We start from the raw sequence: 16,344 nt of genomic DNA, 5'->3' as shown, positions 1-16,344 counted from the left end.
AAAAAAAAACTAATAGGTAGGTTTAAAATTAATAAATACAAATGTATTCTGACAGTGAATGAGTTAATTATGCTTTCTATTTGCAAAATTCCTCAATCTTAACACAAAATAAGAAAAAAAGTGAATTTTTAAGAAATTTGCGGGATTTCCCGGGATAAGAAAAATTTCCCGGGATATTTCCCGGGTTAAAAAAACAACCGGGATCCCGGGATCCCGTTTGAGAAACCCTAATAGTATACACACCAGTGGTGTGCCGTCATTGGAAGCAGTGGAAGCGCCGCTTTCCTTGTATTTTCTAAAACATAAATACATATTGCGCGATTATTCTCATATTTTAACGTATTTTGGATTAAAAGTTATTATTTTATTATAACCGTCTTGTATATCTTATTACAAATTTCTATACTACATGTGAAAAAAGATAAGATTGCTATTGTATATTCGAATATCAGGGACAGAATGGAAGCACTGTATTGTCGAAACTGGATCAGCTTCCAAACAGCCAGATTACACACATTCGCGTATATGCTTTACAGAGCACTAACCTCACCCGGTTTAGTTGGTGGAAGCTACACACATATAACGCTTCCAATGATTCTATCCAGGACCGGTTCTGGGCTGTTAGCCACCTGCCTGCTAGATATTTGGCCGGCCTCGCCCAATTATGTGATTCGCGAGTAGATTTATAACTTAACCCAACCGATAGGAATTTACTGGTATGTTTTTATGATAGTTCTGTAATATTTTAATTCTGCTCTCCCTTCTTATATTACATATTTCAATGTTAAACCAGAGATATTACGATTTAGTATGTCCCATCTCATCTATAAGGGGATGTAGAAGAAAATGTGTACAATTCTTGTACAATGTTAAAGAATTAACTGTTACTTTGGTAGAATCATTTACAACTAAATTTAATGAATGAGAGAGATGCATGAGGTACAGAAAAAGCTCTATAATTTATTTTCCTTAAATTTACGATTTATGTATCCGTTGTCATAAAAATTTGTCTTTCCACTTTTTTTCCCGAGACTACAAATATTCGTGTACAAAGTAACCGGTTTCGACTTATTTCTACTTAATTAAGTAGTAGTTAAACAATTAAGCGATTAGGGAATTGGGGACAAACAAAATCCTGCTGAAAGAGCCGGAATTGTACTTAAACAAAAGCTTAACTGAACCAATCTCTAGCTGAGTACAGTGGAAACTGATTTCTTCGTTATATTAGATAATAAAGACAGAATTTTTTCCAGTTCGACGAGAGTGACCAAAAAGTTGTAAATTTTGGAAATTTCCGTGGACATGTGGTCCTAAAACGAATTAGTTAGAAAACAAATGACTATTAAGTTTAACATATTTAGATTTTTACAGCTATGGCGAGAAACGTTTAAAATTTACAATAACCCTGTCGCCTCCTTTGAGATATACTAGTGATGCAACAAAAGAAGTATTTGACATTGACCGGTATCGGCACCCTCGGGATTTGGCAGTCCACGTGCCGTGCAACCTACTCTGATTCCATCCATTAACCACTCGTAGGGAGCTATTTGACTAAGTGGATTGTTTTAAGATTTTAAAATAAAATAATATTTTATGTTATTTTTATGTACGTTTCATTATAAAGCTATATTTAATTATAATTTTCTTTAAAAGTATATTCATACATTTGAAGAATATTTTGTACCAGGTATGTACTGTACATATATCCACCATACATTTTACCAAGTAAGTTATTATTATTTTACTTTAAATTGTAGCCCTTATATCGTGGCTAGCGATCCAGAATGTAATTGTGATATGAAAAATACATTTAGAAGTCTACGGATTTTACTGGCTTATCGAACAAACGAATACGAATGGACCCTAGACCAGTGTTCCGCAACCTTTTTCTATTTGCGGCACACCCACGACTCAACACGGCACACCAAAATGTTATTCCCCTCAAAAACGTATGATATGATACTATTAATAGAATTACGTAATGCCACTAACCTATTATTATTGTTATTAAAAGACATCAACACCTGTGAGCAAATTTATTTTACATATAATTTCTTAGAATACATAAAAATGCGTGGCTTGTAATAAAGAATATACAATCATCATCTTATTTCATCGGTGCTGTAGCAGAGAATGAAATACAAGCTTAAGAAACACAAAAACTGTGATAAAAATATATAAATAAAACTTGAAATTAACAGAATATGTAAAAGTTTACGTCACACCTTTCACCATGTGATGGCACACCAGTGTGCCGCGGAACACTGCCCTAGACGATCAGGCGCAATTAACTGATTGCCCCTGGAAGTTGGCTTCTTACAGAAACACAGCTTCCCTATCATCAAATGTCACGGCATGCCACTGATACACACAGTATACTATTAAGTATGATGAATATAACAGCCTCTGTAAATAGTATTTGAGTGTATTTACTTACTAGTACCATCAAACACATTTAGAGAGCTGGATGGCCAACCAGTTAAGCTGTCAGCCTACTGCTCTAGGAACCCAGAATGAATCCAGACAAGTCAAAACACCAAGAATTTTTCACGGAAAGGACCACTCTATATATGACAAGCCCTGTCCATCATTTTGCTGGCTCACAGCTGACTTGATTAAAAGGTCCTCATGCATCTTTAGCATTGATACACTTAGAGATTTTGGTTGATTTGTCTATCTCCTACAATTCCAGTTACTTTAATTTGGAAATATTACTAGACTGGCATATTAAAGCCAAACAATTACTGGATTAAATCAGGACTATACTACTGCCACTTATTAATAGTGGTAATGTAGCCCAATTTAATCCAGTAATTGTTTGGCTTTAATATAATTATCAGACTTTGAGATGTTTATATAAAGAAACGTATTGATCTAACTCTCTGGAAATCCACATGAACATCCAATATCAAACTCTAGGTAGCCAAATCTGTGACAGAATGATCCTATTTAATTTTACTATTTACTATTTAAATTTACTATTTAATTGTATAGTACATTTATCTTCCTTTAATCTTGCAGAAAGATATGGCACCAAGTATTTCAAGTGTAATCTCAACTGATCATCACCAAGTGGAATATTATATAAACCCGGTATCTTGGAATGCTCTTTCTTTTCACTCTTTTAATGACTTTAATAAATTTGTTCCTGAGGTAGATCTTTAAAAATAGTCTAAAACATTTGAAATAAATAAATTTGCTGGAGTTTTATGGTTTTTATATAAATCATATTAACAAAAACTGAATAACAAATTATCCAGGCAGAGGCGAATTAAATGATGGGCAAACTGGGTGGCTGCCTGGGACCAACGAGCCCACAAGGGCCTTCAAGATTCTTGATCTTTCCATTACAAAATACTACAATATAAAATGATAAAATAATAACTGATTTCAAATTCATTTCTGAATTTCAAATTTGATGAAAAAGAGGTTAAAAAATATACTAGTGATAAATTTGAAGAAAGAACAACAAAAAAGCAAAATATTACCTATACAATTTGTGATCACATGATGATAAAATTTTATCACAGAAAACAAGCATATAAAGACACTTTGCAAAATTTCAAAATATTCTTCATGCTTTCATTCTATGCCAGAAAATGAAAAAAAAAAAAAGAGAATGCATTAAAGAGATTTACAAGAAAGATATAAATATAAATTTGAAGATAAAGTTTAATAAACTGGAAAAATTGTTCAAGAAGGTAAAGAATATTCACATACTGACACTTATAAAGTTGGATCAGACATGATACAAACATTTCCCAATGTAGAAATTATTTTAAGAATATTTTGAACATTACCTATATCAAATGATTTGGCTGAACTATCTTTTTCCTGTCTAAAAAGAATTAAAAATTGTGTAAGAAACAAAATGAATGAGGACCAGTTAAATTCCATGACAATTCTCTATATTGAACATGAATTATTAAATATAAGCAACTATGATGACTTTATTGAAGAATTTGCAATAGAAAAGTCTCAAAAAAAGAATATTTAAACTTGATTTTTTTATGTATGAATGAAAAGAATGTTTAAAGAAAATTAAAATAAATGTATTTATAAAATAATATAAATGAAACATAAACTTATTGTCTTGAGATCTAATGTTATGTAACTAAATCTAGTAATTGTGATCTAAATGTAATAATAAAAGTGTAAAGTAAATAATTGTCATTATCTTTTTTTTCATCAAGGGGCTTAATTTAATAGTAATTAATAAATGAATCCTTTACATAAAAATCACTATGTATATTGAGAAAGTTATCAAATTAGATTAAGTAATCTCATCTATACACACTGTAAAATATATGACTTACTTCTGACTCGAAACCAAAACAGTGCTTAGTTCAATATACCTTCACTAACATTTTCAAACTTAGTTCTTCTTCAGGTGAATAAAAGAAAATGGGCAGAATCAATGTTATTCGAACATATCTGTTTCGCACGGGTTTCCTTAGAACACTGCGTTTCAGAATTCGTATGAAAACGTTAGTGAAGGTATATTGAACTAAGCACTCTTTTGATTTTGAGTCAGAAGTAAGTCACAAATTAGATTAGTTTAAGTAAAAATAGTAAAATAAACTATGGCCGGCGTTAATTACATTTTTAAAAAATTGTATAAATACAAAACGACATATTCACAAAGGTAAAAAAACCTTGCTTCTGTCTATCTTTCCGCCATTTATACACTATCAGCAATCCTTAAAAACAATTCACAAGTTTCCGAGACGACCTTCTTTTTTTAGGCTACTAGATTAGTTTAACAAAATAGGGACCATTTCAAATTTTATTGCCCAGGGACCCCAAGTACATTAATTTTGTTTGATTTATATAAAAATATTAATTTTCTTATTCTTACATAAATATTTGCATTAACTATAATAAAATAATTAAATTATAAAATTTATTGAATGTATTCTATTTTTTTTTATAATTACAATTAACTTTAATATTTGCTATTTGTACCTGTTCCAACATTGATGAAAATTTATTAATTCATTGCAGGAAGAAAATGACTCTAAAATGGTTATCCTTAGTGTTAATTAAAATTAATGGTAAGTTAATTTACTAAAATGTGAACTACTTACAAAGAATCAGGAGAATATTCAGGTTTTTCCATTCTGTAACCTTCACTTAACTTCTTAAAGAACTCTTCATTTAAATCTATGCCAGGATAAGGATTTCGTCCTAAAGTAAATATTTCCCATAATAATATTCCAAAGGACCATCTGAAATAGAATCAAATAAATTTTGCATTTAATAATTACTCCATCAGTACTCATAATTTCAGATCATCATAGAATAATCAGTATATGATTTCATATTTATTATAATTATTATGTTTTTGTTAAGAAATAAATATAAGGTTGAAAATGGACAAAACACAAATAAACAATGATATTTTTCTTCTGTTAAATCAACTGTGAATAGATCAATAAAACTTTTGTAAAAGAGAGAATTACAAAATTAACAACAAAACTTTGGTTAATTGAAAGTTTTTAAAGTTAAAACAAAACAAATGTATCTATGAAACAAAAAAGAATAGATTATTTAAATGAAAAAAGTTCTCACTCTTGGAGGGGCCTCGCGCAACAACCAAGTAGAAAAAAGTTGATATTTAAAACTTTTTATTTTATCCTTGGCTATTAGTTATAACAATAAAATTAATTTAATTTATAGTACAGTATATATTAATAAGTGCCTACTATTTCAATTTATATACTTTAATTTCAATTTATATACTTTAATACCTTGTAACAGACATTAAATGTATATGGTGATGGAAATAAATTCAAAGATTTTGAAAATTTTTTGTGTTTATTTGAAATTTACGAATTTATGAAATAACTGCATAATTAATAGATTTATTCCACTAATACTTAGAATAGATCCAACCAACCTTCTAAATAAAATATTGTAAAAATCATAATAAGATAAAACATATTATTAATATCAATAATTTATATATAATATGCATTTTTAAAGTAAGATCTGTTTTGAAATAAGAAAAAACATGAAAGATAAAAATAATTTATTATAACCAAAGGAAATTATTTCTATTATTTTTCCATGTAGCCATAAGACTGACTTGTCTGCAAAGCTGGTGTAAGCACAACAGCTTAAGCATCAGTCCTGACAAAAGTGTTATTGTTCTCTTTATTCACAAGAGAGGTTTATAGAGTTTCTCTAAATCTTTTCTCTGTAACAAGGCTGCAGTTTCTTCCTTAGTCAAGTATAGTACCTTCAAGTTTTACTCAACTTTACCCTGTTATGGATGTTACACCTTGAGATGATGCTACACAAAGCTAGACATATCTTTCTTCTAGTTATGTAGAGGTACCCAAGGCAAAACTCAGGGTCTACAATCATGTGTCCTCTTTTGAAGTTTTATGATAATGGATCAAATATAAAATAGTTATGCTACCATAATTTGGTGGCCTAGAGTACTTTACAAAGACTATCAAACTAAGCTTCAAAGTCATCATGCTACATGCCTTGCTATTAATAAGTCCATACCTATGTCTCCAGGTTCTATTGGGTCTTGCTCCTCTGCTCTTGTTTATTCAGGCTGAGGAAAGGAATGCCATTTGTAGGCTCAAGTCGACTTACTTCTAAACCAAGTACTAAGGTGTATGTTGAAGGAAGGAAGTCCTTTTGATGGGGTCTGACAGAATTTTACATTGATTTGTGTTTGACAAGCATTATCTGGTTTCTTTTCCCACTTGACTTGACTGGCATATAGCTAGGATGATCTTTTGTTCACAGCATATAGTGTGATTAACAGATAGATCCAAAACTGACAGCAGTGGCGGCCTTAGGGGGTGGCGAGCAGGGCAATCGCCCGGGGCCTCACTCTTGGAGGGGCCTCACGCAATAACCAAGTAGAAAAAAGTTGATATTTAAAACTTTTTATTTTATCCTTGGCTATTAGTTATAACAATAAAATAAATTTAATTTATAGTACAGTATATATTAATAAGTGCCTACTATTTCAATTTATATACTTTGCACAAAGGACAAGAGCCTCGCAAAGATCTGCCGCCCAGAGTCTCGCAATGGATAAGGCCACCGCTGACTGACAGTGGCACAAATGTTGACATTTGTGAAGGATAGTCACATAGGGGCTTTTTTTTTATCCCAATGGATAGTTTCCCACAATTTTGCAAGAAGCAGTCCTAGCTATTATTTAGTGTGTTTACACTATTTTGCAAACACACTAAATAAAAAGACAATTCTTGTTAAAAAGATCATCTACATTGTTTCTGAGTTGATTCTTGTATTCTTGTAAAAGTAGTTGATTCTTGTCAGTTACTTTAGCATTTGTTTGAGAATGCTGCTTGAGCTTCAATGAGCTAGCTACCAATAACAGAGTTTTTCTCTTGTGGTTGCTAGGACATGAGGAAATTGCTGGCAATGTAAGTGTTGTTTTATTGGCCAAACAAGGTGCTTCTTATCCCTTTGTAGAGCCCAAACCAGCTCTTGATATTTCTTATACTTTCTTTAGAGCTGTTAAAGATTGAACTATCTCCAATCATTCTAAGAAGTATAGGTTAGCTCCTGGTTTAAAGCAGAGTAAGACTAGTTTGCCCAGAAAGCAGGCTAGGCAATCTTTACCCATCCTGAAATATTAAATGAAATAGACACCAACACACACATACATACATACATAAATACATATTCATGGAATTTTTTCCTGTTGTTTTGACTTTTTTGAATTCAGGGTGTTTCAAAATGTGGAGATTTGCAAAAATCTTGGAGGGTCANAAGAAAATTCTAAAAATATTACTTTAACTCAAACAGCTGTAAAATACTGAAAATTTTCAATTAATACTTTACGCTTAATAATTTATTTTAAATATTTCACAATTACGTTTATATCTAAATGTACTGTTCGTAAAACGTAATAACTATTAACGAAAGATAATAAAAAGTTTAAGTTATACGAAAAATAGAAAATTAAATTTTACATAACAGATGAACTATTTGTGTGATCTTACCTTCTTGAAATTCTTCTGATCCAATTGAATTTTCCACAACATAATTAAGTTGTGAAAGATTTGTGTTTACTTCAAATTTATGTTCATCAAACAAAAGTGAATCCAATTTATTTTCTGCCATTTCTTGGCATAAATCAAGAACACTTTCAGGTTGCACTTTAATAACTTTTTCTTCAACTATTTTGCTATAATTATCAAATGAAGAAATATCATCTACGTGTTTATTCCTATTTGTCGCAGAAAGTTCTTCAGAAATACTTGACATCGTAAAATCTAATAAGTGTTAAAGAAGGAAAATAAAAAGTTTGAAGTTATACAAAAAATAAATCGAACATTCGATAACAGATGAAATATTTGTGATCTTACCTTCTTCAAGTTTTTCTGATCCAATTGCATCTCCCACAACATCTTTAAGTTGCGAAAGTTTCGTATTCACTTCATATTTCCTTTCATCAAATTGAAATACCTGTACGTCCAATTCATTTTCTGCTATTTCTTCATATAAACCAAGATCACTTTCAGGTTGCACTCGAATAATTTTTTCTTCGACTCTTTCTCTAGAATTATTGAATGCAGAAATTTCGTCTACGTGTTTGTTCCAACTTGTCGCAGGCAGATCGTCAGAAACACTTGACATCGTATCCGATTTTATTATCAAATCTGATATGTATGATTTAATATCAGGATAAGTGGAAGTTGCAGTGATTGATACCAATTCGTATGTTTCATCATTTTCTGGTTGATATTGAGCCATTATTAACATATTTTCATCGATATCAGACTCGTCAAATATTTGATTTTTGTTCATGTCATCAGAAAGTTCGTCTTCAGTTGACGTTGTATCTGAGTCTATACTATAAGCACTTTCTGACAGATCATCTGTTGAGTCAGGCTCTTCTTCATATATTATTTCCGATACTAAAGAATATGTTTCCGGTTCAATGAAAGCATTAAATACGGTCGTAATCTAATGTGTTCGTGTTGATTTGAACTGATTTCTGCTGAAGAGACAGGAACATTTCGAATGTTTTCCTGAAAAATAAATTTACAAATTTTCTCATAAACTATAAAATATTTGACATGAAGTGAAGAATAATACAATAATTATTTAACAGTTTTGTTTTAACGGCCAAATGGCCGAGCAACGTGTTCATAGGCATCGGAAAGTGATCGAAATTGCTATTAAAGACATTACTAAAATCGTACGTTTTTCATGTTAACCAACAGAAATAACAAAAATTAAATCATGATTAACAATAATATATTTATCGTTGTTGTTGTAATTTTTGATTAAAGAATCATCTGCAATCTTTACATACAGTCGACCCCCCTGGAACATATAAAACAGTATTGATTATTCTGTTTTATATGAATTCCATGTTGTAAGAGTCACTTAGATTTTACAAATACGTGAGCCGTTCACAGTCCGGCAGATGTATTTGTAAAATCTAAGTGACTCGTACAACATGGAATTCATAAAACGGAATAATCAACACTGTTATAGGGGGTCGACTGTATTATATTAAGAATGACATTTTCTACATTACGAATCTTCACACGTAGAACTTTTAATCATACATATTTTTATGCAAATCAAAGTTTCGCGTCAAATTAGATTTATTATTTATAAATATTTTACAGTATTATTCTTACAAGTAACAGTTACAGGAAACATTTTATAATGAAAAAAGTAAATGGCGAATAAAATCAGAATATGAGTAATATATATACAGTAATAAAATACAATAATTCTTAAGCAATGTTTAATACTTAGACAACATTTTACGGATATTTATCAGTAATAAATGTGTAAATGATATCAGAATGAAAAAGTTTGTCTGAAATAATTTTAATTAATTTAAACTTACAGCAGGAGACTCTTCTGTTTCATTGGACTCACTAAAAATTTCTTCATTTATGCAGTCTGCAGTTTTATTTTCGAAGAGTATTTCTTCTTCATCTTGTGTAATATTTTTCACTGCATTATATACAGCAGGACCGTCATGATTCGAGTCAGTTTCCTTCATTTCAGAAACTAAAGTATTCCAAAACATTTAAAAAATTAACAAAACTTAGGTTAGAAGAATTCAAATATTATATAAGCATTAGAGAAAAGTAAACGAAAGAAAATTAAAATTTGTACTTGGAATAAATTTATCAAATCAGTAGTTAAGAAAGATGCTTTTGAGATTTATTTGAGAATATCTAACCTGTTTGTGGTTTTTACACTATAATTTTAATGCTTGGCGTAAGTTAAAAAGTATTACTCGTATATAATTATTATTATTGTAAACCTATACATAAAGCATAACCAATATATTTTTATTGTATTGTATATTAAGCAATTTATATATAAATGCATTATAATTGTATATAACTTGCTATAATATTAATATTTGTGTATCGATGGAGAAATAAAATAACGGCATGTTGAATAATTGTAATACAGAAAACTAAATATAATTCTTTAATAAGATCTAAAAATAAGACGTAAACGTCTATTATAAATAAAGTCTTTGTCTCCCACATGCATTAAAAAACTCTTCATTACAATAATTTCCATTTTATAGTTGAACATAAATTTTTTGTCATTATAAGTTTTATATTTATGTTCTACGTTATTAACAAAAATTATAAATATCTGAATTCATTCAAAATAAATTGTCTAAATTTCTTGCATCGGCTTTATTCCCTGATGAATGATGTTATCATTTTCAGTTAGCTAAATAGTGTAATAAAAACTATATCCAGCAATATCGAAAAATAGAAATATAATTTAGAAAACAGCAAATATAAGTTTTCTACAAATGTGCTCAAAAGCCTAATTGCAGTGCCAACATCGAGCTCTATAAACAGTCAAAAGCAACAGGTTCAGTGATATCTCGATATGTCTTTTTGATAGTAATGCAATTAAAATTGTATTATAGAGATTTTGGCTGAATTGCCTTCCAGACCATTGTAACGATTATAGAGATACAATCTAGGCATTCCTTTTTTGTCACTGGCTTCGTGAACGGTTATATAAAATTTAGCTGTATATGTTAACATTAATATTAAATTATTAGTAAAATAATATTCATAAAATTTACCGTTAGGTTGCTGATCGGCCGCATCTAAGAGAAACTGAAAATTTTCTGACGCTATATGCAGGTTTGGTTCTAGCGCTTTTGAAGAATTAAGAGATGAAGAGTTATATCCGGAAAGTTCTGTTTGTTTTCCATATTCAAAAAGTACATATGGCTGCTTCTGATCTCCGAATAACAATGGCACCAGACAATGTTGTAACACTTCTGTTGGTGGCGCATAATGCTGTGGTTTTGATGTCTGTTCATGCTCTTTCATTTCCGGGGGTGTCCAATATTCGGTTATTATTGGTTGAGATTCATACCGAATAGTTTCAGGATAGGAGCAATAATCATTCGTTCCTGTGGGCCGTTTATCTTCATTTATTTCAGAATACGGCAAATAGTCATTCGTATGTGATGGCCGTCCATATTCGTACCCCTGAGGATACGGCCAAGAATCAGTTGTTTCTGAAGTCCGTCCATATTCATTCGATTGAGGATACGACCAATAACAATTATTTGTTTCTGAGGGCCGTCCGTACTCATTCACTTCAGGATATGGCCTATAATCAGTTGTTTCTGAAGGCCGTCCATATTCGTTCGCTTGAGGATACGACCAATAACAATTATTTGTTTCTGAGGGCCGTCCGTACTCATTCACTTCANATGTCCTCAGAGTTTGACTTTTTGGATTAGATATTGATGCAATTTGATTTTGCAAGATTTCAAGGCGATACAAAGAAAGTTAAATAAAAGCATTAAAAAAGTTGATAAACAAAATAAAACTCCACTTAGAATTATTTTCATACAAATCTAAATATTAAATTCAATATTAAATTTAGAGAGAGAATATTTTCTTAGTAAATCTGAAAATTATTTGAACCTAATTGTGTGCAATAATAATCATTGTACTATGTTTCAATATGAAATAAGGAAACTAAATAAATTTAATAAGCAATAAATATTAAATTCAATATTAAACAGTCAACAAGTACTTAATATCTAGTTTTCTGCAAAACAATTTTGTTTTACTGAAAACTATCAACATAATAGAAAATACATTCTGTCGAAATGTTTGTAAAATGAAAATTTCATATATCCTATTCTAAACAATGTAATAGAAAATATTTTAATTTTTATAGATTTATTTTCTTCAATAATATTTTTATGAAATATTTTAAAAAGCAAAGTATTTTCATTTAGAATTCTATAAATGTATCAATTAACACTTATAAAAAAAATTTAAAATAATTATATGAAAATTGATATTTTTATTTTCATTAAAAAATGTCCATTTTGATAAACTACATTGTCAAAAACAAATATAATATCTCAAAAAATAAATATTAAGTCAAACGTTTGGAAACTAGTTCTCTAGCAAAACAATAAAAATTAGGAAAATTCCAGATATATACTTCATATGCCTGGATAATTATCTCTCACTACTGAAGAACAGGGCCATAAAGAGCTTTTATTGGATCCAGGGTATAGTGAGCCCCTTTTGCCATCTGTTTTTTAAACAAATGAAACAAGTAGAATGTTTCTTTATTAATAAATAGAGTTTTAAAGATTATATTTTTTTTAGGGTTTACAGGGATAAGAACCACTATGGGTTCAAGTGTTCTCTAGACCTGGAGAAAATCTCCAGTTTCCCATCTAGATGGCTCTGCTGAAGAGTGTATTGATCTTCAAGTGATGAAAATGATCAACTTTTTAGTATGAAGCAAGATGGCCAAATGGCTGAGGCAACGAAGACAATGAAGACAGCCTATTGATCTGGAGCCTGAAGATTGAATCCAGGTGAGAATCTCTCCAGAAATTTTCATTGGTGATATGTCAGGTTCCATCTCCCGCAATCTTGCTGCCTCCATTGTGGCCTAGCCGAACCCACAATGACTATGGAAAAAAGGCCCTTTTAGTGCCCACAGGTTGGAAATAGTTAAAAACAGAGATATACAATATGTCCAAGAAACACTGGACAAATTTCAAACAGTTCTATTGAAAAAGTAAACAGAATTAGAAGAGTAACTTTCAAATATTCAAAGTAACACAAGAAGTGTTTTTCATTTTCAATATATTTTATTATACTTAATCCCAAGATCCAGTGGTGTGCTGTTCATGGAAGCTGTGGAAATGCAGCTTCCTTTGTATTTTCTAAAATATAAATATATATTGTGTGATTATTTTCATATTTTAACATACTTTAAATTACTTAAAATTAATATTTTATTATNGTTGTTTCTGGAGGCCGTCCATATTCGTTCGCTTGAGGATACGACCAATAACAATTATTTGTTTCTGAGGGCCGTCCGTACTCATTCACTTCAATATATGGCCTGTAGTCAGTTGTTTCTGATGGCCGTCCATATTCATTTACTTCAGGATATGGCCTATAATCAGTAGTTTCTGAAGGCCTTCCATATTCATTTACTTCAGGATATGGCCTATAATCAGTTGTTTCTGAAGGCCGTCCATATTCGTTCGCTTGAGGATACGACGAATAAGAATTATTTATTTCTGAGGGCCGTTCGTACTCATTCACCTCAGGATATGGCCTATAATTAGTGGTTTCTGATTCTGGACGATATCCAAAATCGTTCACTTGAGATCCATTTTGCCAAAATTCTGGCACCGAGCCGTATCCAAACATTTCTCTCCAGAAGGCATCATATGGAACTCGTATTCTATACTAAAATAACAAGCGTAAAATTCATTAATATTTAAATTGTACATATAAATCCTATCTTTTATCTATAATATTTAAAAGAAGTTANGGAAGCTGTGGAAATGCAGCTTCCTTTGTATTTTCTAAAATATAAATATATATTGTGTGATTATTTTCATATTTTAACATACTTTAAATTACTTAAAATTAATATTTTATTATAACCGCATTATGTATGTTATTACAAATTTCTATACTACATGTGGAAAACAATAATAAGATTGCTATTGTGTATTTGAATATAAGTTTGTATATGCATATTCCCAATTGAAACGCTATATTGTCGAACGTGGGATAGCTTCCACGGCAAAAATATTTGAATTGTGTAAAGCAGTCAGATTATATGCATTCATGCATGCGCTTTACAGAGCACCAACCTTATGCGGTTTAGCTCATGGATGCTACACACCAAAATATTGTATAATCCCCTATTCTCATTCAGATTCTTAAAGAGATTCGTAAAGAGAGGCAAGACACTGTGATCAGATGTTCCCAGCCACTAAGCTCTCATATGAGTCAGACATATGGAGTACCCACCCAAGCCTGAGGGTTGGAATTGGATGGGATGTTGGTGAACTGACATTAAGCAATGTTGAAATCTACACCGATAGTTCAAAAGACAGCAACCAAGTAGGTGCTGCGTACTGCATCTATAATGACAGAGTTTTAGTTGTACAGTTTGTCAGTCAGACTGTATGAGGAGTTGTCAGTGTTACAGGCCAAACTGGTGACTCTTTTGGGAGCATCCCAGTGGATCTTACTCCAACTGGGTCCTAAGCCAGTCATAGTATACTCTGAGAGGAACAGGAAGTTAAAGGAAAGGCTTGACCCATGATATAGCTTTGGCAAAGACAGGGAGATAGGTATGGTTAATTAGAGGATGAGGTGGGGTGGGAATGAGAAGGAAAAAAGGGTATACTCTGACAGAAAGTCGTCACTTCAGGCTTAGAGTGACAGGTACCACAGAGATCAATTGGTAGTGGAGATCACAAGTAGGGTACTGGGAAAAAATGGATCAAGAATCTCGTAGGAAATGGGAACTTTCCCAAAAGAAGACAGAACACCAACATTTAAAGATATAACTTCATTTTTGGAACAATGAGCTAGAGCACTGGCTGTTTCCCAAACCAATATTCACTCTGGTCGACCAAGACCAATAGGAGTGCCACCATCCAGACTTTGCCCATTTTTACAGTCCAAGCAATTAATTGCTGCAGCACACCATGGTATTGCACAACTGGCATGTCCCATTTGTCATGGTACACATCTAGTTTTCAAGTGTTCAACATTTTTGGAAGCATCAGTAAAAGAGCAGAGAAATTTAGTTAAGAAGCATGGTATCTTTGTTACTCCTAATGCTAGATTTGAGCATGTCCACATAGACTTAGTGGGACCCTTACCTTCATCGAATGAATACAGATTTTGTCTCATCTGCATGGACTGTTTCTCTAAGTAGCTGAAAGTATTCTCTTTAGTTAAAAGTACTACACAAGCAGTAGTGGAGACTTTCTACTCAGGATGGTTTTGGTTTGTCACTGCACCTGACAACAGATCAAGGAGTCCAGTTTGAATCTTCGCTTTTCTCAGCTCTCACTTCTTGGATGGGGACTAAGAATTCGCACAACTCCTTACCATCCATCTGCAAACAACTAAGTAGAGCAATTCCATCACCATCTCAAATCAGCGATAATGGTACATTCCATAAACCAATAGACCGCTACAGTCCCTACAGTACTATTGGGCTTCAGAGCTGCTTGGAAGGATGATATCCAGGCAACAACAGCCGAGATGATCTACAGAGTGTCCCTATGTTTACCAGGTGAGTTCCCCTCCCCAGTTAAGGACCATCCTGACCTGGCTACCTTCATTGGTAGGCTGAGAGAGGAAATGCAGAAAATTAGACCTGTATCACGTCTTCCCAAGAAAACAGCAGTGTTCGTGCATAAAGATCATGCCACCTGTTCCCATGTCTTCTTGCAAACTGACATAGTCTGAAAAGGGTTACAACCACTGTACAAAGGACCATATTGTGTATTGAAGTGGGAAAACAAAAACTTTAAGATATTAGTGTGAAATCAACATATCAACGTTAATATCAATAGATTCAAGCCAGCCTACATAAGTAAAGGAGGACACGGAGAGCACTCCGGAAAAAACAAAACTCAACCAGTTGTTGAGACCAACCCTCACACTCCAACGGCTAAAGCAGCAGATTCGCAACAACAACAGGACACATTAGTCACGTCAGGTCATTGAGATTCAACCCTAGATACTTGTAATATCTATATATATAACCCATTCAACGGGTGTCCGTCCGCGTAACCGCTTGATAACAGACACTAGAGGCGCCCCTATCGTGTGTCATATTTCAAACATTCAAATTAACAATTTTAATTATTATTTAAATTAACAATATAAATTATTATTATTCATTTGGACCATAATTATTTGGTCAATATAACAATATAAATAATTCAGTATATTTGTAATAGGAATTTATTATTTCAGGAGCTTATATCTCGCGAAGGGTTGCGAGTAGGGGTATGGTTCCTTTGAC

At 31.9% G+C, this 16,344-nt stretch overlaps 2 protein-coding genes across 3 annotated transcripts in view; both read right to left on the bottom strand.

Moving 5' to 3' along the window:
• LOC111617690 (platelet-derived growth factor receptor alpha-like) overlaps window positions 1-5,313 on the bottom strand; it is a 12,858-nt gene extending 7,545 nt beyond the window's left edge. The window contains exon 1 of one of the 2 annotated variants that reach the window (XM_023358974.1): window positions 5,088-5,313. In XM_023358974.1, coding sequence (XP_023214742.1) covers window positions 5,088-5,119 — 32 coding nt within the window. In that variant the 5' untranslated portion in view covers window positions 5,120-5,313. Of the gene's footprint in view, window positions 1-3,488; window positions 3,923-5,087 lie in introns of those variants that run through there. The other variant, XM_023358973.1, reaches the window with a different exon arrangement.
• A 2,587-nt stretch (window positions 5,314-7,900) lies between these two features.
• Window positions 7,901-11,209, bottom strand: LOC111617681. The gene is made up of 4 exons (XM_023358965.1): window positions 11,087-11,209; window positions 9,866-10,032; window positions 8,364-9,029; window positions 7,901-8,270 (listed from the first exon to the last, which is right to left on the bottom strand). Exons 3-4 carry the CDS (start codon window positions 8,803-8,805, stop codon window positions 7,957-7,959), a joined length of 756 nt encoding a protein of 251 aa, XP_023214733.1. The 5' UTR covers window positions 8,806-9,029; window positions 9,866-10,032; window positions 11,087-11,209; the 3' UTR covers window positions 7,901-7,956.
• Between the last annotated feature and the right edge of the window lie 5,135 nt (window positions 11,210-16,344).

The sequence above is a fragment of the Centruroides sculpturatus genome, unplaced genomic scaffold, assembly GCF_000671375.1.
Source record: "Centruroides sculpturatus isolate CEXI.00-Female unplaced genomic scaffold, Cexi_2.0 scaffold1143, whole genome shotgun sequence".
Taxonomy (NCBI): Eukaryota; Metazoa; Arthropoda; class Arachnida; order Scorpiones; family Buthidae; genus Centruroides; species Centruroides sculpturatus.
This window is presented reverse-complemented; position numbering and strand designations above follow the sequence as displayed.